The following is a 24,803-nucleotide window of genomic DNA, read 5'->3' on the forward strand; positions in this document are numbered from 1 at the left end:
CAGGATATATGAGGCCAAAAGAAAACCTAGGGAACTTGCCACCATGCTGTTCCTTGGATATGATTCTAGTTGGTTTGGCTTCTTCAACCTTTCAGAGTCAGCTTATATTTGTTTTATATGTAATTTCTCAGGTTTTTAGTCAAACTTAGGAAGAGGAATGAGGAAATATACATCTATTTCATTTTCTGGAGGTGGAGTTCTCTGTTTTGCTTTTTAAATGTGTGTGAATAATTATTCTTATACCCCAAAATGTCCAATAACAGACCAATGTACCTTATGGTATTTTATTTATTTATTTTTATTAAAAAAATTTCTTAAAGGATTTTATTTATTTATTTGTCAGAGAGAGAGAGAGAGAGAGAGAGAGAGAGAGCACAAGCAGGGGGAGCGGCAGGCAGAGGGAAGAGCAGGCTCCCTTTTGAGCAAGGAGCCCAGTGCAGAACCTGAGCCAACGCAGATGCTTAACTGACTGAGCCACCCAGGCGTCCCTACCTTATGGTATTTTATGCAGCCACTAAAATAATGGTTACAAGACAATCTTATATGTTTATTGGGATTGAAAATATTTACATGACATAGTGAAAAAATAGGTTACTCAACTATGTGCATATGTAAATATGATTACCACCATATGGAAAAACCTCTTATAAGAAAGAAAGCTAGGGGCGCCTGGGTAGCTCAGTTGTTGAGCGTCTGCCTTTGGCTCAGGTCATGATCCCAGGGTCCTGGGATCGAGCCCCGCATTGGGCTCCCCTGCTCCGCGGGAAGCCTGCTTCTCCCTCTCCCACTCCCCCTGCTTGTGTTCCCTTTCTCACTGTCTGTCAAATAAATAAATAAAATCTTTAAAAAAGAAAGAAAGAAAGCTGGAAGCTCCCAAAATACTGACAAGGATGTTTGGGGTGTGGAATTGTAACTGACTTTTTTCCCCTTTCATGTGCCAAATTGAAAAAAGAAAGAATCCTGTACTTTTATAATTACAAATAAAATAACATATATTCCTAAATTTCCTCTCAGAAAGATACATACAACTGTCTTCCAAGATATATGACATTTTGCATGGATTAGTTAATCTATTTGTATTTGAGGAGTTAAAAATTATTTTCAGCTTCAGTTTGTGCAAAAGGAAACTATTACCATGGGTTTAGGCCATTACCTTGACATCACATGATATTATATCCACAGTTATAAGTCACAAAGCTGTATTTACCATGCTAAAGGAATGAAACACATTTTATTTGGAGATTAGCAAGAAAGTTTTATAGACTCCTAGAATATCACAAATAAGCAGGCAGGAGAGGAAATGATAAAGCAGAAATAGAGTGAGGATGTTTAGAGGTCAATTTTAGGATAGAAACGCCTTCTTGACTTTCAGGCTTGGATGTCTGTGATTGAAGCCACATCTCCTTTCCAGGACACTGTGGCTTTGATTCCTCCATCTGCTGCGCAGGGGGGTTAGGATTCATGTACAGCAGTTTTCGACTGTGCAAATCACATACGCCGAGCATGGCTCACAAGTGTTGCTTGATGTGCTTACGGCAGGACACGGGTTACAGGGAAGCCTGTGGAAATTTTGAACTAAGCTTAACAAGGGAAAGCGAGATAAAATTTCAACTCAAGAAAGGTCATGCCAAAATTTGCCCTGCAGATGATGTTCTGCACACTCTTTGCCGAGTAACATTTGACTTTAGCCTATTTCAGGCCTGCACCCAGCATTGCCACTTCATGCGCATGGCAGCCGTGCTAGCTGAATACAGTTTTATGTGTTTACTTCACTTTGCAAATGTCGTCTTATGCATGTTCCTGACTTCCCTTTGGCGGAAGGCAGGAACAAAGGGAGACCCCCCAGCATGGAATCTTACATACGATTCTTGATCTGCTTTAGAACTTAGAATACTTTTAAACACTTCTACTGTCATGTGATTAGCCTCAGCCGTTTTTGTTTGTTTTTTACTCTTGTAAGGAGATTCTTTAATGCATTAGGGATGTTTCACCTCGGGCAGATCTTGAGGAAGCAGGATTCTCCTGCATGAGCCTCTTTGTGACTTGGGGGATTTTGAGAATAATCGTGTGGAGCTTGCCTGCTGTCCTCACTCTCAAGGAGACCCCGGTACGTGTTGATCTCACACTCCAGCCGGGCTTTTGTGTCGAGCAGCAGCTCGCACTCCTGGTTCTGCCGCTCCAGGTCACACCTGATCTCAGCCAGCTGGGCCTCCACATGATCAATCAGGCACTGCATCTGGGCCAGCTGGGAGCTGTACTGGGCCTCCGTCTCTGCCACGGTGCATTCCAGAGCTTCTGTCTGCAGAAGGAAAAGAGTGTATTCAGAAGGGCTGTGTCTCATAGTCCGTGGGGCCAGAGTGCCTGTTTTCAAATCCTGGCTCTACCCTAGTGCTGCCATGTGACTTTGAGAAAATGACTTAGCTTCTCTGAGCCTCTGTTTTATTCTATAAAAAATGGGCAATGCAAAGTACCTAACTCATAGGATGGTTGTGAGGATTAAAGGAATTCATATGTGTAAGGCACTTTGAACAGTGCCTGGAAAAAATTTTAAAAGCTGTATAAGGGTTAGTTATTACTACCATCACTATGCCCACTGCAACCTGCAACATACTGGTGTAGCTTAAGGAGGATCAACAGCATTTGAGAGGAGAAACTGAGAATGGGCTTGAGGCAGGGAGGAGCTGTGTAGAAAAGAGGCTCTGGGATTGAACCAGCTGGATCCAGCTTCCACTTTTGCCTCTTAAAAACTGCATGACCCCTGCTACTTAATCTGAATCTCAGTCTTCCTCATCTGTATAATGGGGTTAATAAAGGGATTTACCCCATAAAGTTATTGTGAGGCTTTTAAGGCTCTCACAAGATGAAAGTGCAGCTATTATTCACCCACATAGTCTCTATAGGCCCTAACGTGGCACAGACAGTGGTGTTCGACTGAAACTGGCTAGGATGATCTTCAAAGCATGGTATTCTTTTTTTCTTAAGTTGTTTATTTATTTTAAGTAATCTTTACGCCCAATGTAGGGCTTGAACTCATGACCCCGAGATCAAGAGTCACGTGCACCTCTGATTGAGCCAGCCAGGCACCCCCCAATGCATGGTATTCTTGTTGCTTGGTGGAGTGGGGTGCAATGAGGGGTCCGGTTGAGGTGTGGATCCTGGGAAAGTTTAGGGTAATGGTAGAATGCAAAGTTTGAATACCATTCTTTTATATGATGATGAGCTTGGGAAATTGGCCTGAATCCAAAGAGAGTTAAAACCCACCAGAATGCTTGAGTGCCTTTGGCTCAGAGGTTCCGCTCTCATTCTGCTCCTGCTCTCCTGCTCTCTCTCTCTCTCCCTCTGTCTCTGGAAGGTGCTGCAGGATCGTGCTCAAGCCCAGGAGGGAAGGTCAGGGCATCCCGTTGGGGCAGTACAAGCTGTTGACCTATCACTTCTGCTTCTAGTTAGGTAAACAGCAGTATTTGGGAAAGGCAAGGAAATATAATCGTTGCAAATCAGAAATTCAGACTTTCTGCCATGTGAACTGTGGGTCTCTCCTTGGGGTTACGGAAGAGGGGTTAGCATCTCAGGGTCTGATTCTTCAGTGAGAAAAACAGAGCTGTCTTTCCTTCCATACCAGGCTTTGCTGTGCTTGGAGCTCAATTTCCAGAGCATTGGCTGTGCGTTTCAGTTCCAGGATCTCTGTCTGGCAGCCCTGCAGCTGCTTCGCGCTGCACAACTGCTGCTGATTCAGCTCCTCGGTCTGAAACACAGGTATGATTAGAGAATGCAAAGAAGGCAGAAGCCTGGAAGCCTGTCATTTCTTGCTCTGGGTGCTGACCTGAACAGCGAACCATTCTTCCACGTCTCTGCGGTTGTTGGCGAGCACTGTTTCATACTGACAACGCATCTCATCCAGGACCCTGTTGAGGTCGATGGTGGGGGCAGTGTCCAGCTCCACACTGAGTCGGTCACCCAGCTGTCCATGAAGCAAGTTGACCTCCTGGAAGAGGGAATGGAGTAAAGAAAGTCACGGAAGGGTGGGGAAAAAAATCTACTTTGACATCCCAAGGGCATCCCATTTCCGGAGAAGTGAGTAAAAGTGTGGGATTTAGATTCAGATTGCTTAGGTTGAATCTTTTTTCATCATTCAGTTTCTGCATCTGCAAAATGGGTATAATAATTTTGCCTTCCCCAGAGAGTTATTGTGAGAGATACGAGTTAATGTTCATATAAAGCACTTATGAAAGTCCTTGGCACATAGGAAGATCTCAGTAAATGCTATTATGATCAACACGTGCTCAAAGGGAAAATATACTGTTACATCATTTAACTACTCACTTTGTAGCTTCATCAACATGAGATAATCATATCCTCATATTTTATGATTTTAAAAAGTTTATAGATGTAGAATATTTTAAAATACTGGTCCAAATATTGCATAAGATGTTATCGCCTTTCTGAAATGGCCTTCACACTCTGTGTTTGTCAGCCTGATTTTCATACCTTATGAATTAGAGTTACATGTGGCATAATGCCTCTAAGGAAGGCCATTTGTAAAGTTACCTCCTTCACAAAAGCAATGGCAGGTGAACAGTTTGGTTCTTTCATGTGATACTGGCCGGGGCCCATTTCACATGTACATCCAAAGCTATGCCAGAGTGATCAAGCTGAACAACATTAGTGCTGTTAGAGGTTAATTGGACGCTTGGCCAGGGTCCCTAATAAGAAAACAGGGAGCTGGGACAGCTAAGACAAAACTACACTAGCATCCTGTTTTATAGCATAGACTAGGCCACAATAGCATCCCATCTAGCAGCCTCTGCAGGAGTGACTTTTGCAAAACATCCCGAAACATAACAATTAACCATAAAACATTGGTCACTATCACAAGTTGAGGCAGTTAGTCTCCAGATGTCAGCCCCAAAGACCAGCAACGTGTGAACAATAACCCTATAGGTAGACAGGTGCATGATCAAAGCCCTGGTTGGCACACCTTAACAGCCAATCCACAGGTGACCCACACTCAGGATGCTCAAGACAGTTCCTCGAAAGAGCTTATAAAAACCGCTAGATTTGAACACCAAAACGGCCACCCCTCTCAGGTCCCCTCCCACTCTGGGAGCTTTATACTATCACTCAATAAACTTTGCTTTGCTGCCCACCACTCTTAGTCTGGTTTACTTCTTCATTCTTTGAAGCGGTGTGACCAAGAACGGTGGGCACTAAGGGCACAAAAATCCTACAGGATTTTTGTTGAGGTGAAATTACTCAGTGCCTTGAGTAATTTCGTTCCAGCTTTAGCAATATCCGCCCAGTTCAATTTATATACACAACACGAAATCTATCAGTTTGACTTTGTCACTTCTACATTCGTTCAGCAATTTTACCACTTTCCTCACCTCTTGGTGGTTTTTCTTAAGGCAAAGGAGATCTTCCTTCAGAGATTCCACATGGGCCTCCAGATCAGCTTTGCACAGAGTCAGCTCACGCAGGATCCCACGCAGGCCGCCAATGTCTGTCTCTACCAGCTGGCGAAGAGACAGTTCCGATTCGTACCTTTCACAGCAAAAGAGATGCAGACTGTGCTTACTTTGCTAGACACTGTGCACAGTGCTGGGCATGCTGGTGAGTGACACAAGGACTCAGGGAAGCCATATCCCAAATAATAAATGTGAGCTTTGGGAGCATTCTTAGCTTAAAATAAATCTTATATAGAGAATATTTGTGGTATGTGCACACACACGTGTGTGAGAGAGACAGAGAGAGAGAGAGAGGCAACCATTAATTATTTTCAAATTCAAATTTAACTTACTTTGACCTAAAGTCATCGGCAGCCAGTCTGCAGTTGTCAAGCTGAACGGCAAGTCTAGAATTCTCTGCCTTCGTGCACAAGATCTGGTGAGTAAGTTAGTTATATGTAATAGAGGGCTCTTTGAAAGAAACCTAAATATCTATTTATTTAATAACTATGCCATTATTTATCTTTTAAAAGTGTTTATAAGAAAGTATAAAATAGCGTTCAGCCTATTTTTCTTATTAACCATGTCGCTTCAGTGAAGAAAAAAGCAGGACCAATTTATAAAAGAAATATAGAAAAAAAAGCGTTCGTTTTTCAGTGGCCTAAGGCATTTTGCAATATTCCTTGGCAGTTGAACTCGGATTTTTCTCCATAGGTAGTTTGTATTATGACTCTGTCCCCATCCATGATGATAAAAATTCATCAGTAAGAAAAGAAAACGATTACTAGGGTGACATTACATGATTAAAAAGATGAAATATCAATATCTGTGTTAAAGATGGAAATATAAATGTCCAGCGTTACATACAGCAAAAACTTTAGGTGTAATGCAGTTTTTTCTCATACTCTGGATGATAGTCTAGATGTGAGTGAGTTTATTTTGGCCACTCAATGATTACTGGCAGCCCGGCAGGTAATACTGATGTTTGCTGACTCTCAGCCCACCACCTGTTGCTCTACATCACACTACCTCTTGGAAGACCCCTTTCCCTGGGGGACTTCCATAGAACAGCCTTTTTTTTTTTTTTTTTGTATAAAGATAAAGCAAATCACAGATTGGGAGGGTGGAGCATCAGGGCAGTGAAACACCAGACCTTTTTCTGGAGCTCTTCGATGGTGTCGAAGTAACGCTGATAATCGGGGCACACCAGTGGGATAGCCTCTTCACATTGTTCTCGGATCCTGCATTCCAGCTCTGCATTCATCTCCTCCAGGCCATGCACCTTCTCCAGATAGCTGGCGAGTCTGCCATTCAGGAACTGCATCGTCTCCTTCTCATTGCTGTTGAACACCCCATCCTCACACCAAGCACAGTTCCCCACCAAGCACGGAGTATTACAACTCCCAGCAAAGTAGCATGGTGTGAGGCAACCAGCTGGCAAGCGAGACCTGGGTAGGAAGCTAGGAGTCTGGCGTCTGGATGTAGCAGGGGTGCTGGGGAGGCAAGTGGTTTCCATGGAGCAGGTTGGAGCAAAGGCACATTCAGAAGCCCTGGCACAGGATTCAGAAGAGCAGCACGTGGGGGAACACTCAGAAGTCATCCTGTTAGAAGCGGAGAACAAAGACGAGTTGCAAAACTCCAGCTGACTGGCTCCCAAAGTCTCTTTCCCTCCTGAGACTTTTATACAGCCCGCAAAATGGGTATTTACAGAATGTACCGGATGTTCTGCTTATCATTGTTGGTGCCAGTTTTCATATGAACATTTATTAGTGTTGTTTGTTTGCTGAGAAGAGTTTTATGCCTCATAAAAGAGGCATAACTTCAGGTTACTAAGGAAGGGCCTATTTCCATGTGCCAGTAGGATAAAATGCTTGGTTCAGAAAATCTTCATAGGAAGCATTATCTTTTTTTGGTAGAATACGGAAAAGGCAGAGAAAATTTGGCCACTCAGTAGTTACAGATACAACTGACTACAAATAATGAAAATAATATTCCCACAGATTTTGCTCCTATGTATTGGAAATGGTTTATATATCCTTTTAAAATTCATATTACATCTCATTAAATGCCATTTATTTGTTTGTGCCACCATCATAAAAATGTTCCATGTAGTTAGCAATCTTTGCAATGCTTTTTATGGTCTTGCTGTGCTCATGTGGTAGAGGAGTGAGGTGTATACTGGGTTTAAAGTGTGTGTGTATGGGCGTGTGTGTGTGTGTGTGTGTGTGTGTGTGTGTGTGTGTGTGTGTGTGTGTGTATGAACCATGTCTACCTGTGTGCAAATTGAAAAGTCATTTTATATAACTGATGGGCATAATTTGTACCCTCCAGGCCAAAATACAAATTGTTTATCAAGATCTGGAGCTGTGATCTTCGATCTCCTGAAACTTGCTTTCTCCACATTTCCTATGCCTCATTTTTAGATTAAGGGTACTAAGGCTGGGGATACTATTTTTCACCTGTAATAATAATAAGAGTGAAATACAATTTTTTAAAGATTTTATTTATTTTTTTGAGACAGAGAGAGAGTGCATGCAGGGAGGAGAGAGGAGAGTGAGAAGCCGACTCCCCTGCTGAGCAGGGAGCCCGACGTGGGGTTCGATCCCAGGACCCTGGGATCATGACCTGAGCTGAAGGCAGACGCTTAACGACTGAGCCACCCAGGCGCCCTGAGTGAAATACAATTCCTAAGTTACAGTCTTTTAGTCTCTTGGGAAACTAAACCCTCATGGGTTACACTTCAGAATAGGGGCAAAGAAGCTACAGAAATCTTCTTTTCTGAGATGGAATCTGTTTTCTCTTATTTACTTATTTTTTAAGGCCACAATTTCATAAACATTTGAAACACTGGGACTGGGGAATAAAATTTTATAATGTGAGTTTCAGACCAGCAGTTCCATTGGCTGAAATCCCTGGTGCAATACTGAATGGATAGGGATTTGAGATAACTTTTTTGGATTCTGTCTTGAATTTCATCTCCATTTGTAGCATAATCTCTTTCACTTTGCTTGGCATAATTGTGGTATTTATTTCATTTTCAAAGGTGGGCAAAGAAGATTGCCTCCAGAATCTTTAAGTTTTGGAAAGAAAACACTATGCTGACAAAGTCAAAATTTTCATGATCCAGAAAAAAAACTTAATTTTTTTTCTAACTCTGAACACTTCTTCCTAGGTAGCTGATAATGGAAAAACCAAAACCAAAAACAAACCAAAAGATCTTGAATAGGTGGATGCAAATAGCCTCTTAGTATTTCCTACTCTCCCATCCAAGTAATAACTAGGCCTGACTCTGCTTAGATTCCAAGATTAGAAAGGATTGGACACTTTCAGGGTGGTATGGTTGTAGACTCTTAGGATTTATTATTCATTAAGTGGAGTTGGGTTTGATTTTAGTGACTCTCTTTATAATTCAACACTTAATGCTAAATGCTCTTTTTTTTTTCCTTTCAATATTTTATTTAAATTCAAGTTAGTTCACACATGGTGTAGTGTTAGATTCAGGAGTAGAATTTAGTGATTCATCAGTTGCATATAACACCCAGGGCTAATTACATCACGTGCCCTCCTTAATGCCCATCACCCAGTTACCCCATCCCCCCCCACCTCCCCTCCAGCAACCCTTAGTTTGTTCCCTATCTTTAAGAGTCTCTTATGATTTGCCTCCCTCTCTTTCTTTATCTTATTTTATTTTTCCTTCTGTTCTCCTATGTTCATCTGTTTTGTTTCTTAAATTCCACATACGAATGAAATCATATAGTATTTGTCTTTCTCTGACTGACTTACTTCACTTAGCACAATACACTGTAGTTCCATTCACGTTGTTGCAAATGGCAAGTTTTTTGATGGCTGAGTAATATTCCATTGAATATATACACCACATCTTTTCCAGAGTGGCTGCACCAGCTTGCATTCCCACCAACAGTGTAAGAGGATCCCCCTTTCTCCATATCCTCACCAACATCTGTTGTTTTCTGAGTTGTTAATTTTAGCCATTCTGACTGGTGTGAGGTCCTATCTCATTGAGGTTTTGATTTGTATTTCCCTGATGCAAGTGATCTTGAACATTTTTTCATGTGTCTGTTGGCCATTTGTATGTCTTCTTAGGAGAAATGTCTGTTCTTGTCTTCTGTCCATTTCACGTTCTTGGAGTGCTGATGCTATATTGATACTGTTTTGGAGAGGACATGAGTTCAAGGATTCAAAAACATATTTGAAAATCGGAAATTACAAATCTCTGGAGAAAATTCTAATTTCCACAGTAACCTAATGAATCAAAGGAAGAATTTCTTTGAAGAGAATCCATGTCTTGGTTGTCTATCATAGGTTCCAATTAATTAAAATGCAGCAATATGTCATTATTTTAAAGTAACTGCAGGTAAAAATAAGAAATATTTCCTTGTATCTTGAGCTAATTCTTTTTGTAAAATGTTGATATATGGAAAGAATGAGAGGAGAGAGAGAGAAAAGCAGTGAGAGCACCAAGACACAGGACTATTTTATTTTGGGCTTGATTAATTAGGTAGTGTTGTATGACCATCGATAGCTTTAGTTCCCGTCTTAGAATATTGAAATTGCTGGGGTGCCTGGGTGGCTCAGTTGGTTAAGTGTCTGGCCCTTGTTCTTGGCTCAGGTCTTGATCTCAGGGTCTTGAGTTCAAGGCCCTGTTGGGCTCCATGCTGGGTGTGGAGCCTACTTAAAAAACAAAAACAAAACAACAACAAAAAAGAATATTGAAATTGCCCAGAATTCCTTTTTATGGCAGATCATCCTCAAAAGAAGGGAACATCGGGAATAGAGAAAATAAATAGATACCGTTAAAGGTCATGATAAAATGACATCATTGTTTCTTCTTGTAATGTGTCCGTACCTCAGAATATCCACTTACTGCTGCTGGACTCACTTTAGTAAAATACAAATCTATTTTTTGCCACTTTCCACCTAAAAAAATCTGAACTTCCTGGCTTGGCAAATGACCTTTTCCAATCTGGTGCCAATTTACCCTTCTAGGCTAATTGCCTGATACTTTGTCTCACAAACCCCAGACTACAGCCATCCTTCAAGCTTTGTAGGTGGTGTTTCCTTGGTCCGCTGCTCTCCTGCCACCCCAGATGAACCCACCTGTTAAGACAGCTGAAATGGCATTCAACTGCCCCACGTTGTGATGGAGGTGTTTCCCATTGCACTCTGCACACACCTCCACTATAGCAATTGTCACATGTCTTAATATTCTCAGTATTTTTATGTTTACTGGTCTTTTTCCTTTTTGGAAAATGTCTCTTTTAAGACTGGCATACCTTATTTGGCTTATCCTCAGCACTTGGGACATAATATAATAGGCCCTTAATAAATGTTTGCTAAAAATATAACCACTTGGCTCAGTAGAGGTTTCTGTTTTGACACATAATTGCTTATGAAAGAAACTGAATGGTGCAGGACAAGGAAGACTGGCAGAGGACAAAGAGCAATGTCCTCCTGGTCATGTCTACATTCTCATTCCAGTGCTGTTACTAACTAGCTGCATTGTCTTCATCTAGTCATGCAACTCCTTTGGGACTTAGTTAGTACTCGCTGCGGGGAAAAATAATAACCTGTCACTTCTACATCGAGTTGTCAAGGCATAAACAATATGGATATCTTTCACTTTATAAATAGTAAAATTTAATGCCAATGTACAGTCTCTAGCTGATCAATCTTGGTCCCCATTAACTCCCTAATTGCCAAATACATATTCTTTTTTTCTTCCAAAATTTTTAAGTTGAGATGAAATTTACATATATTGAAATGCAGTTTTGACAAATGCATATACCTATGTAACCTTCACCCCAGTCAAGATATCTACATCTCCACGACACCAGAATGTTCCCATGTGTCCTTTTTCACTACCTCCCAAAGGTAAAAACTCCTCTGATTTCTGGCTACCAGAGATTGGTATTCTGTCTTTCTGAGTTTAACAAATCACAGAGTGTGCATACTTTTTAATTTGATTTCTTTGGCTCAATGTCATAGTTTTTATTTCATCCATGTTGTCCCTTATACCAGCAGTACAGTATTTCCTTCCTTCCCTCCCTCCCTCCTTCCTTCCTTTGCTTGCTTGATTCCTTCCTCCCTCCCTTCCCCCTTCCTTCCCTCCCCTTCTTTCCTTCCTTCCTTCCTTCCTTCCTTCCTTCCTTCCTTCCTTCCTTCCTTCCTTCCTCCTCCGTCCCTCCCTCCTCCTTCCGTTCCTTCCTTCCATTCTCTCTTTTTTTCTTTCCTTCTTTCAAAAAAAAAAAAAAAAAAACCCCACAAAAAACCCACAAAGTTGCTGAGGAGTATTTCGTTGTATGAATATGCTACAATATGTCAATTCTCCTTTGGATGAACGTTTGGAGTATTTCTTATTTGGGGCTGTTAATGAATAAAACTCCCATAGATATTCTTGTACAGATATTTTTATGGATATGTATTTCATTTCTTTCTGGTAAATATTTAGGAGTAGGAAGTTGTGTCATACAGTAGGTATATGTTTCTTTTTATAAGAAACCATCAGACCTTTTTCCAAAGTGATTATACCCTTTTATACTCTTACCAATAATGTAGGAGAGGTTTAATTCCTCTATAACTTCACCAACATTTGGTGTTGTCAGATATTTTAATTATAAATATTTTAGTCAGTGTGAAGTGTTCTCTCATGGTTTAATTTACATCTCTCTGATGACTGATGTTGAGCAAATTTCATGCCTTTATTAGCCATTTCGATATCTTTTTCTGTGAAGCAACTATTCAAGTCTTTTGCCTATTTTTCTTGGTTTGTTTATCCAGGAGAAAGTATATGCCCCTTGGCAACACATTCTCTATTATCCCTCTAAATTTACCATTTCCAGTGTTCTTTAATGCTTCCTGTGGTCTGAGATTCCATCTGGTAAAGTTACTATTTTAAACCAAAAGGACTTCCTTCAGTGTTTCCCACATCATAGAGAAAACATTTTATAATCCAAGCCAATCAATTTCAGTGGATGAAAATACCATTAGGGTAAATGCACAGGAGCTACAAAATAAAGTGCCAAGAACATCATTATTTTGCTTAAGATTATCAAAAAGTAAAAATTAAAAGAAAACTTTCTAAAGTGGTTATTACATGCTATAGCATAAATGAAAGTTTTTTCTGGAAGTACTTTGTCTTAGTTGTTTTTCTTCAACTCCCATCTCTTTATAACAGAATATTATTCTTCTGAATTAAAACGAAATTTAAAGCATTTAAGGATTACTGTAGATAATATTTAACTGTGTTAGCATCATGCTGATTATGGGCTAAGACAATTGAAAAAATGGTATTGGTAAAGTTTATTGATGGCTTTTCTACTGTCAGATCATGACAAAAATATATGCTTTTTTATTAGAAGATATGATATTGTCTTTGTTGATTATAATTTTTATTCTGGATTATAAACTTCAAGATGTATTTATTTAGTTATTTCTGTTATATTAAAAAGTGATTTATTTATTTTTAAAATTCAGTTTATTTAAACTAAAGAAACAAAACAGTTCACCCATTTCTTCTACTCCCCACTTCCCTGCCTCTGGCAACCAATCTGTTCTCCATAACTATCAAATTGGTTTTATTTGTTTGTTTGTTTGTTTTTGATGCCACATATGAGAGATCATACGGCATTTATCTTTCTCCATCTGACTTATTTTACTTAGCATAATGCTCTCAAGGTCTATCCATGTTATTTCAATGGGAAGATTTCATTCTTTTTTATGGCTGAATAATATTCCACATATGTATATAGGTCGTTTCTACATCTTGGCTATTGTAAATAATGTTGCAATTAACATGGGAGTGCATATATCTTTTTTTTTTAAGATTTTAATTTGAGAGAGAGAGAGTGAGAAAGAGTGAGCATGAGCGGGAGGAGAGGTGCAGAGGAAGAGGGAGAAGCAGGCTCCCTGCTGAGCAGGGAGCCTCACGTGGGCTCAATCCCAGGACCCTGGGATCATGACCTGAGCCGAAGGCAGTTGCTTAACTGACTGAGCCACCCAGGAGCCCCTGGGAGTGCATATATCTTTTTGAGTTAGTATTTTCATTTTCTTCAGACAAATACACAGAGGAGGAATTTCTGGATCATATCGTAGTTCTATTTTTAATTTTTGAGGAACCTCCATACTCTTTTCCATAGTGTCTGCACCAATTTATACTCCCACTAACAGTGCACAAGGGTTCCCTTTTCTCCACATCTTGCCACCACTTATTTCTTATTGTTTTGATACTAGCCATTCTGAATGATGAGATGGTATCTCATTGTGGTACTGATTTGCATTTCCCTGACGATTAATGATGTAAACATCTTTTCATGTACCTATTGGCCATTTGTATGTCTTCTTTGGAAAAATGTCTATTCAAAACTTCTGCCCATTTTTAAATTGGATTGTGTTTTTGGTATGGAGCTATATGAGTTCTTTATATATTTTGGACATTTGTGCTTTATCAGATATATGATTTGTAAATATTTTCTCCCATTCAATAGGTTGCCTTTTCATTGTGTTGATGATTTCTTTTGCTGTGCAGAAGCTTTTTAGTTTGATGTAGTACCACTTGTTTGCTTTTGTTGCTTTTGCTTTGGGGATCAAATTTAAAAAATCATAGTCAAGACCTATATCCAGGAGCTTACTGCTTATGTTTTCTTCTAGGAGTTTTATGGTTTCAGGTCTTACGTTCCAGTCTTTAATTCATTTTATTTTTATCTTATTCTTTCATTTGGAAGATATTCCTCTGTTTCTTCATCTTGCTTGACTGTCGGTATTGGTTTCTATGCAGGAGATGAAAGAACCACCTCTCCCAGTCTTGAAGGAGTGACCTTACGTAGGGATAAACCTTGTTGTTCAGCTCTGCTGTGGCTCTTGATTGTGTTTCAAACCCCTGTGCTTGTCCAAGTAGCCTGTTATATTTTTAATAGCTCCCAGCAGTTAAGGCTGTCCCAAGACCTGTCAGTGCCCCAAAGGGGAGGATCTTAGTCAGCATCTAGACTCAGGGTGACTGGGAACCAGACTCTTAGGCATTAGCTTTTTAAAGTATGCAAATATATACTGTGGGACCGTAAGCATAAGTCCCACTGGCCAGCAAAGCCAGGTGATCTGGAGGTGTCCTCTGAGCAGCGGTCACAAAAACTCAAGATGAGTGTATAAGCCCTTTTCTGGGTTATACCACCGAGCTGGAGCAAGGCAGAGAGAGAGCGCCAAAATGGTGTCCACGGTCCCTTGAGAGAAGCTCAACACTGAATGTGTGCTGGGTCTGGAGCCCTCCCTGCAGGCCAAAGCTCCGGGACAAGGAAGAGGTCTCTTCTTCACAGAAAGAGGAGGGGGTGGGGGTGGGGGGGAAATGCATTATTTATGTAGTTCTTTTGGGGTGGCAGCCTGCCAAGAACTGTCTACCCAGTTGCCACAGTCCTGTGGAACCCCAAAGTGCAAAGTAAACAAGGAGTGTCCCTTGGGCACCAGAAAAAAACCAGGGCACCAGATGTATGTAAAGTTCCCTTTCAGGGGACACTGGTGCTCTGAAGTGCTGCAGAGGGTGAAGGTGAAGATAGCGCCCACCGCCGAAGTCTCTAGAAAGGATTACAGTTGTATGTTTAATTGGAAATCTGCCCCTCAGGTGCAGCCATGATGATTAGCTAAAGGCCTCTTGGAAAGACCAAGCTCCTGGGTAAGAACTCTTTCTCCCTTGGTTACAGTCCTCTGGGACACATGAACATAAGCTCCAATGGCCACAATAGGTGTCCCCTTGTAGCACTCCCAAAAATCGGGGTGCCACACAGGGTCCTGAGCTCCTTCCTGGGTGACACGGATTATTACAGTCTCATGGGACCAGGAACACAAGCTCCTCTGGCTTCCAGAGCCAGGTGATCAAGACGAATCGGCTAGGCAGCTGTGGCTGCAAAACCCCGGGCACCAGCTGAGTATAATAAACGCTCGGTTTAGGGAAACCCTGCAGCCGGGGAGCACGAGCGGGAGAACGCCAAGGTGGCGCCCAGCAGCCTCGGTCCGTGCTGTCCCTGAGGTGTGTGTGGAGTAGTGACAGCCCTCAGCCACCCACGCTTTACTATAAGCAGAAGCGCCTCCTCCGCTTGAAGTCTGGGGACCTCGGCTGCCTTGAGCTGGGCCCGGCACCGGTGAGTCCAAGCGCGAGCCCCTTAAGAGCCCTTTCTCAGATCGCTGTCTCGTGGGGCTTGGGGTTCGAGCCCCCGTTGGTGTTCAGGACTGGTTGTTTTGGGGGTTTGTCTTTCAAGTGCGTGTCTGAAAGTTGGGATGCCCGATGTGGGGTTTGAGCTTAGCTGCTCGGGGAGAGGCTCCGGGTTTTGAGTTCTCTCCTGGTTGCGGGTCACCCCTCACCCCCAGAGGTGGGGGGCGGGTGGGTAAGGGGGCTGTTGGCCAGGTTGTGCCAGGGCCTCTCCTACCCGCTTCGGTGGCCTGGTGTGTCGCTCAGCCAGCCGTTAGGTTTCTGTAAGAGAAAGTGGTTCTAAATGTAGCCGTAGACCAGCGTCTCTGGGGGAGGAGGGGCGTTCAGGAGCTGCTCAGTCGTCCTCGTGAACCAGAACTCGAACGTGGTATTTCAGGTGGACACTTCTTATTAGCTTTATCTAGACGTGTTTTCATTTTCCTTCCATTTTGAAAGTGGTTTTTACAAACTATAAAACTCTGAGTTAATAGATTTTTTTATTATTATTTCCAGGACCTTTAAAACGAGATTTGATTGTCCTCTGGCCTCCATTTTTTTTTCTTTTCTAAATACAAGGCAGACGTTCTTTTTCTCTTCGCTGCCCTCTATTTAATGTGTATTTACTCCTCTTCTTTTAAGGTGTGCTATTGATCTTTTTTTATTCAACCGTTTGTGGTATAGCTAGGTGGTGTGTGTGTGTGTGTGTGTGTAGGTTGGTTGTGTTACCTATTTGGGATTTGTTGAGAGTCTTCAACTTGCAGTTCAATAAGTTATATCATTAAATTGGGAAAAAATTCAGCCCTTTTCTACCCAATTTTCTGCCCCACTTTCCTATCATTCTGGAACTCCTATTTCATAATTGTTGGGTCACTTGGTGCTGTCCCACAGGAGGCTGCTCAGGTTCTATTCATTTTTTTCAATCCCTTTCTCTGTTTTAGTTTTTTTTTTTTTTTAAAGATTTTTATTTATTTATTTGACAGAGATAGAGAGAGAGCACAAGTAGGCAGAGCGGCAGACAGAGGGAGAGGGAGAAGCAGGCTTCCTGCTGAGCAGGGAGCCCGATGTGGAGCTCGATCCCAGGACCCTGGGATCATGACCTGAGCCGAAAGCAGCCGCTTAACTGACTGAGCCACTCAGGCGCCCCTCTGTTTTAGTTTTGATAATTTTTATCTATCTTACGATTATTTTGAGTTATCTTAATTCACTGAACTCACTCCTAATTGGCAATTTCCAATCTGCTTTTAAGGCCATCTATTGAATTCTTTATTTCAGATTGTACCCTTTAGTTCTATAATTTTTATTTGCTTTTCATTTAATTTAAATAATTTAAATTTAATTTAGCTTGTTACTAATTTGTTAAAAGTTTAAAATTTCACTTTTCTGATGAGTTTCTTCATCTTGTTCACTGTTTTCCTTTCACATTGCGTTCATCTTTCCCTAAGTCCAAGAAAATACTTACAATAACTTTTATAGTAATTGTTATAAAATTCTTGTCTGTTAATTCTAATATCTGTGTGTCTATGGACCTGTTTTTATTGGCTGATTTTTTTTCTTTATTATGGATGACATTTTCCTGCTTCATATGTCTGGCAAATTTTGTGGGGTTTTTTTGGTTTTTTTTTTTTTTTTTAGAGTTATTAGAGTGAGCATGCCTGTGAGTTGGGGGAGGGGAAGAGGGAGAGGAAGCAGACACCCCACTGAGTGTGGAGCCCACAACCTGAGACCACAACCAAGCCAAAACCAAGAGTCAGTTGCTTAACCGACTGAGACACCTAGGCACCCTTGTCTGGCAATTTTTAAGTATATGTTGTTGATTCTGGATGATGTATTTTAGGAAGTCTTGATATGTTATAGAGTGCAGCGTGTTGAGTTTTGTTCTGACAAGAAGTTAAATCACTGGAAGATTCTCTTGATTCTCTCAGACTTGGTTTTAGACTTTCCTAGAGCAAGTATAATTTGGTGTGTTCTTTACTCAAGGTTGTGATTTTTCCTCTTTTGGTGTGTCCTTCTGGAACATCAGTTGAATGCCAGAGGTACTGAGAGCTTTGTCATCTCTGGATGTGCTGGAACTTCGGTGTCTGTTAGTATTGACTGACTGCTGGTATCCCCATTCAGCTCTTTATTCCCCAGTAGCCACTCTGTTAGCCTCATGGAATTTTATCCTGCATGCATACAACCCAGCCCATTGCAAGTACTTGATAAGAACTTTTGCACAGACTTGTGCACCTTCCCTCATATTCCTCTCTAGAACACTGTTGTGCAAATTTTAGCTCGCTAACCTCCCATTTAGATGCAGAATTGTGCCTCAAACTTGACAGATCTAGAGCAGAATACAAATTTCCTTCTTTAATTCTCTTTTCCTTCTCTGCTCCGTTGGTGACATAACCCCACTGCCTAATCTCTCTTTGACACCTTCCTCTCTTTCATATCCCTTTGACACCAGCTCTAGTTAGTCTTTGACTATGTCTTTCTCCTGTTTATCACTATGGCAACAATCTTAATTTCTTAATTGTCCTCAATTTTATGGTATCACAGCACTTTACTAATACTACTAGTAGAACACTTATATTTTTTATTATAATACAGTGCCCAGCATTCAATAAATAATTGTTAATTGTACAAAGGAATGAATGGGTATTGTGTTTGTATCTGCCTGACCTGCTAAGACAGTCTACTCATTTTGACCAGGGACAATAAAATATAGGGCACATAATTAGGTATTGAATAAATGTTTACTGAATGAATAATGACATTATAAAGTTACTATTTTTTTTGCATAAACCCATCAAGTCATTGGGACTTGTTATGTTATGTCTTCATATCATGTTCAGTTCTTCCCAATTTACCTTAAACCGTTTTTTGGGAGGACAAGTCAGGGAAAGTCTATTTGCAAGTATGCTGATATAGCAGACCTTCTTATATGCAAAGCCATTTAGTTTTCTTTAAAAAACAAGAACAATAAATGCAAGAAACATTTGTACAGTCACTATTTTTAGTTTTGCAGATGTTCTCAGTTCTTAAAATGCTGACTTTTGGAGGTAAGTACATTTAATGAATTGATAGGAATAAACAAACATAATTGTAGACATTTGTGCTATGCCAGAGATGGAAAATTTATTAGTATGATCATGAAGAAGCTCCTCAGTTTCCAGAAAGTTACCACCCAGCACTGGAAACAGAATTCCCAAAGTACCCAAAGAAAGATAAACTTTAATAGGGTGGAAATGAAAAACTTCGGAAGGCAATAGCATCCTCCTATTCAAATTGCCCTTGATCACTACTATCTACCACGTGGCCATTGAAAGTCTCTTGGTTTCTTTTTGAGCCAGAGTTGTCAGGGATAACGTCATCCTTGTTTCAACTTGGAAAGCAGAGGCAATTAGTTGCAGGTACTGAAATAGGTGAACGCTAAACCTTCCGGGTCCTTCATTGTCAGGCACGGAGCAAAGCAGCCATCATTCAGCAGGAGCTTGGGATGCAGGGCTCACAGGAGGGCTGAGTGAAGGTTGTGAGGTTGATGGTCTCCAGGCCTGGGGTGGGGTGGCTGGAGTTGAGCAGGAAGCAGGTGGGCACACAGGGCTGAGGAATGTGGCAGGGTGGGGGGCAGTTGTCACAGCAGGTTGGCTCCAGTAACCAAGTCGTGTGTGGGCAGGTGCTGGGCAGGCAGACTCCACACCGGCAGCATTTGTCAGAGGAACAGATGGTGGTGGCGGGGCCGGTGGGGACGCTGCAGCAGCAGGGCACACAGCAAGCCATGACGTTGGGAATCTGTGTTTTTAATTGCTTTGGTTGTAACAACAGATGAGGCTTCTAAGGTGTGAATGTCTCCTCTTGCTTTGAGGCTCTTATATACCCTCCCCAGTGGGTGTTGGTCCAACCAGAAGGCTTCTTTCCTGGTTCTTGTTTATATTAGTGTACCCATAATCCTTTGATTGGTTTGACATTTAGATGCTTGTAAAGAGTCTCTATTCTCCTAATTAACATTTATTTGAGTTCCTTGCTAAATCTGAACTGATTACTCTTGCTATTTGTGACTGGAACACAAGCTTTATGACGTATCACCAAAAGCTTCTATTATAATTCCAACACCAGAATTTCTGGGGAATATTGCACAGTAATATACCTGTAGTCATAGGTCTTATCTCTAGTGCTGGTCTAATGTTTAGTCTCTTTGCCTTTATCTATATCAGTTGACCTGATGATATATTCTTGTTTGAAAAAGTTGAACTTAAGTTTAGTGACTTTCTTTTAGCTTTGGGACTTTAAAAAAATTAATTTTTTGTTGAGATATAATCGACATGTAACATTGTATTAAGTCTTGGGACTTTTGAAGATCATACCTACATTAATATGGAGAAATACGCTATTGAGAAACATGGGCAGAGTTTTAAAAGAGACCTATTATTCCATTTTTGACTATAAATATTATATACTTAAAAATTTGGGGTAAATACCCAGGAGTGCAATTGCTGGGTTGTACAGTAGCTGTATTTTCAACTTTTTGAGGAAGCTCCATACTGTTTTCCAGAGTGGCTGCACCAGCTTGCATTCCCACCAACAATGTAGGAGGGCTCCCCTTTCTCTGCACCCTCATCAACATCTGTTGTTTCCCGACTTGTTAATTTTAGCCATTCTGACTGGTGTGAAAAAAAAATTTGGACAAAAGAAGTATAAAGAAAACTCACTTGTAATCTTATCATCAAGAGAAATTCTCTATGAATATTTGTGTATATCCCTGTAGTCATTTTTCTATACATTTGTTTATTATTTTTTATGTTCCTGGAATCATACCTACTCTTCTATAACTTGCCTTTTTGCCTAAAATATATATTTTCATTATCTTGTATTCTGAAGTATATTTGATAATGTTATTCTTAATGTTTCCTAGCATTCATCAGTTACTTTAAAATTTTATATGATTAACCATTTAGGTTATTTGCATGGTGGTAATTGTGGCAGTAGTAACAACTGTGGATGGAAATCTTGATGCACATTTCTGATCATCTCAGGAACAGACATAATTATTGGGTAGAATTATTGGAACAATATTTTAAGGCCTTTGGTATTCATTACCATACTACGCTTCAGAATGGTTCTTTTTGCCTCTATTTATGTATTCCCACCAGCTGTATTTGAGAATTGCCATTTCCCTATTCTTTTTGGTGGCTGTTTTAAGTGTTTTGCCAATTTAATGAGTGAAAAATGAAATTTTGTTGTATTTCTTTTATAACTAGTTGAGACATTCCTTCATGTGTGTATTGGCTGTTTATCTCTCTATTGAGAACTAGCTTGCTTTGTTTCCTTCATTCACTGCTAAGTATGAGAAAGTTGAATTTGTAGCTTATGTCTACATGCTAAGTAAAAGAATAATTCAAGACCACGCTACTAATATTCACATGAAATTACTACAAATAGAAAGTGAAGTTAAGGGCCTAAGCTAATCTGTATACATTTGATTTTATTCTGTTTTTTTTTTTTTTCCCAATGTAGTGCATTTTCTCCCCAAATCAAATGTATCTGTAGTAGAAAGGACCTGGACTCTTTAGTCCCAATACACCATTTAGGCTTCAGGCATGGTTCATATTTAAGAGGGAACACAGAGTGGGCTTCTGTGCAGGATCATTCTGACCTTCACACCATTTCCAACTCAACTTTGACTCACTCACTCTTCAAGCCATGATTCTTCTCGCTTGCTTCCCACCTCCTCCTTCAAGTATACCTGTGTATCTGTGCATGGTGGGGGAGCATGTCTGTGTGGTTTTCCTGGAAGGCTTTCCTGTAGATTCAAGAGGACCACATTAGGAGTCAGAAAGCTCTTTACTGGTCCCAGTCCTGCTCATTGCCTTCCTTGTTACGGCAGCTCATTCACATTTTAGAGCTTCATCTTTCTCCTCTGCAAATAAGGATCATAATATCTACATTCTTCTACTTGGAAGGTTATTGTCCATAGACAATCATAAAGTGCTACGCAAAGATAATCATTATCCAAGTAAGTTGCAGATAAAATTCAAAGTAAGGAAAAGGGAAAATAAACAGTCTAAAGAAGAAAAAATACAGCTGCAGATAAGTAAAAGAACAACCTTATAGGAAACAGCAAGCATTTATCTGAAGGTTCATACCTACAGTTAGAGAAAACAGCTGACACAGAAATTCATAAACTTCAAATTTTAAAAAAGTTCTTTATGACTCTGCTTGGAAGAAAGGATTTGTAGTCTCTGCTGATGTCCCTGGACTTCAAACAGATTTATCTTTGAGTGAATACCTGCCAAATTGCTCACTCTTTTATTTAGGACTGATTAACATTTTCAGTATTTTAAAAATAATTTAATAGACATTTATTGAGCAGTTGCCATGTGCCAAGCACTGTGATAAATTTTGGATATACAGCAGTGAACAAAATAGACCTTGTTTTTGCTTTCGTGCAACGTGGAGTCTGATGGAAGGTTTATCATGCACATATTATTATAAGTTGCTGTTATTATACATTATGATAGGAAGGGTTATAAGAGCATAAAAATGATAAGCAGAAGGAAATTATTTTGACATTTTAAGAAAAACCGTATAAAGGGGTTTGCAGATTCTCACAGGATTTCATGGCAGAAAGAGATCGCTCTCTTATTTAGAATGCAGTGTTACTTTGAGTCAAGCTTATAAGGATAAAGAAATTGTTACTGTTCTGTGTAGAATGTTTCCATAATTATAAATAATATTTAGTTATATATTAGAAACAGTTGTAAAGTAATAAGTTTATCATAGTAAACTCGTCTTTTATTGAAAAGACTTGTGGTACTTTATTAAAAATTTTTCTTTTCATGGTCTAAGAGACCTGGCAATAACTCTCCTTTGTTTGTAAATTAGGACAGTGAATCCTAGAGAGGTGAGCTAATTTGCCTTAGTTGGCCTGGTGACTGACTTGTTATAAACTAAATATAGGACCTATTGAGATTGTGCTACCTCTTTTGTGGTTTAACATGCAAGTTTAACGTATGTGTCAGATACTAAACGTTTTATTTTTAGAAACAAAGGTAACTTTTTCCTTTAAACAAATGCAGGAAAAACATGGTGATTCTGATTAGATGGTAGATTTTCAAATTGCTGAAAATACATACACACACATGCATGCACACACACAAGAACTTGCCTAGCTTTAATTATACCATCTGTAGTCAATGGGGGTGTGGGGAAGGAAAAATTCTTCCTCTCCCCTTGAGGGTCTTCCAGCTGGCCTAAGAATTAAATCTGACATGAGACAGATTAACAGGAGAAAACACCAAAGTTTTATTATGTGCACGTGGAAGGCCAATAATGAAATTGAGACCTAAAGAAATGACCAAGGCAGGCAGTTTTTATACTTCTGAGGCAAAGAGAGAGTATGTGAGGAATTGGCAGGTCAAAGAAGACTTAACTTTGGGAGCTTCAGATAGTAAGGAATTGTAAATGGAATTTGGGCTGTGGTAGTAAATTAGTAAAAGGTAGCAAGGTTTGTTTATACCTCCTTCTCAGCTCTACATTCCCTATCTCTGGTGATAATGAGGATGTGTCTTTACCGCCTAATGCAGGGAGGGTACCTTTCACATTGGAGATTTATTTCCAGCTCTCATAGGGACAGAAGAGGGTCTGAATGTCCTTGCATAGGCTGTCTCTTAAGTAATTTTTATTTAAAATAATCAGTATGATAAAAAAATTAGTATGCCAAAGTGACACATATTGGGGTGGCCTGCCCTTGGCCCTACAGGGGTATCTGTGACAGTGAAGACATAAATGTTGATAATAAAAAGAGACAAAATAGGATTGTTATTTTCTTGCTTCAAATCTCTCTTGGTTTGGAGGTTTCGGTCTTAAAACCCTTTGCTTAGGGAGTCCCAGCGTCAGGGTCTTTGCATTTCTTCTCTCCTCCTTCCCTCACCTCTTCTCCCCATCTTCAGTGCATTCAATCCATGGGTTAATAAGTTGCTGTTGTGTGTGGAACAGCTTCTCTCCACCTCTCCTGCCTTGTCATCTTTTAACGCTTAGCCTGAATAGCATGGAGGCTTTCCATAACTATCCCTCACCCTGACACTGAATCACCAAATCTGGGTTTTAGTTCCTCTGTGTACCTGCATGCCATGCTGCTCACATCTGCCCGCAGGAACCACATGCATTATAAATATATTCATAGCTGTGTGTAGACCACATGTATTGTGATTATAATAGCTTGTCTGGCTCAGTTGGTTGAGTATCCGACTCCTGGTTTTGGCTCAGGTCATGGTCTCCTGGGTCATGAGATTGAGCGTATATTGGGCTCTGCACTCAGCAGGGAGTCTTCTTGAAGTTTCTCTCCCTCTGCCCCTCCCCCCACACTCTCTCGCTCTCTCTCAAATAAATAAATAATTAAAAAAAAATAACTTGTCTGTCTCCCTCACCAGATCCGAGAGAAACTTGAGAGCACTCTAGGTAATAACATTTCTTTTATCTTTATAATCTTAGCACAGATATGGTGCCTGGCACAGGGGGAGCCCTCATGAAATACTGGCCAAATGAATGAGTGAATGGACTAAATCCCTTGTTGGCAGTGTTGCAGGTTGTTATGCATGTACCCCATGGCTGCTAAGTTCTGTTCATTCAAACCACTAATAAGCCTGTGAGATCGTCTGAGAAATCCCTCTCTGGGGAGACTGGCAGGCACGCTAAGGACATTGAGAAACATGTTTATTCAAAGGCATTTACTTCTTCCCTTCCTTGCCCTGCCTTTTTCTTTTTTGCCTATATTCTTTTGGTTTTGGCTCAATGCTTTTCAAATTCTGACTTGTGCCTTTGTATATGAATGACACATAGATACATTATAACATGTATTGTACATGTATACTTCATGATATGTATTATATATGTATTCTCTCTTTAAGGCTTGTAAAGGATAATCTCAAGATAAAATTAAGTAGGTTGGTAAAAACAAGTAAAATTAAGCCATAGATTAAATCATTTTTTAAAAGATTTTATTTATTTGACACAGAGAGAGAGAGAGAGAGCACAAGCAAGGGGAAGGGCAGAGGGAGAGGGAGAAGCAGGCTCCCTGCCGAGCAAGGAGCCCAATGTCAGGCTTGATCCCAGGACCCCCAAGCTGAAGGCAGATGCTTAACCGATTGAACCATGCAGGTGCCCCATTACGTCGTGTTTAATCAAGACCTTAGCTC

The 24,803-nt window shown here is 40.4% G+C and overlaps 2 protein-coding genes across 2 annotated transcripts; both read right to left on the reverse strand.

Moving 5' to 3' along the window:
* Window positions 1-1,252: 1,252 nt before the first annotated feature.
* On the reverse strand, window positions 1,253-15,998 carry KRT40 (keratin 40). The gene is made up of 8 exons (XM_027626413.2): window positions 15,872-15,998; window positions 6,595-7,042; window positions 5,795-5,877; window positions 5,382-5,538; window positions 3,821-3,982; window positions 3,617-3,742; window positions 2,079-2,299; window positions 1,253-1,559 (listed from the first exon to the last, which is right to left on the reverse strand). The coding sequence occupies exons 2-8, from the start codon at window positions 7,039-7,041 to the stop codon at window positions 1,460-1,462; spliced, it is 1,296 nt and encodes a 431-aa protein (XP_027482214.1). The 5' UTR covers window position 7,042; window positions 15,872-15,998; the 3' UTR covers window positions 1,253-1,459.
* Window positions 15,999-19,007: 3,009 nt separating this feature from the next.
* Window positions 19,008-19,609, reverse strand: LOC113907987 (keratin-associated protein 3-3). Its single transcript, XM_027567835.2, has one exon. It carries the CDS (start codon window positions 19,387-19,389, stop codon window positions 19,093-19,095), a length of 297 nt encoding a protein of 98 aa, XP_027423636.1. The 5' UTR covers window positions 19,390-19,609; the 3' UTR covers window positions 19,008-19,092.
* Between the last annotated feature and the right edge of the window lie 5,194 nt (window positions 19,610-24,803).

Source organism: Zalophus californianus, chromosome 16 (genome assembly GCF_009762305.2).
Source record: "Zalophus californianus isolate mZalCal1 chromosome 16, mZalCal1.pri.v2, whole genome shotgun sequence".
Classification (NCBI taxonomy): Eukaryota; Metazoa; Chordata; class Mammalia; order Carnivora; family Otariidae; genus Zalophus; species Zalophus californianus.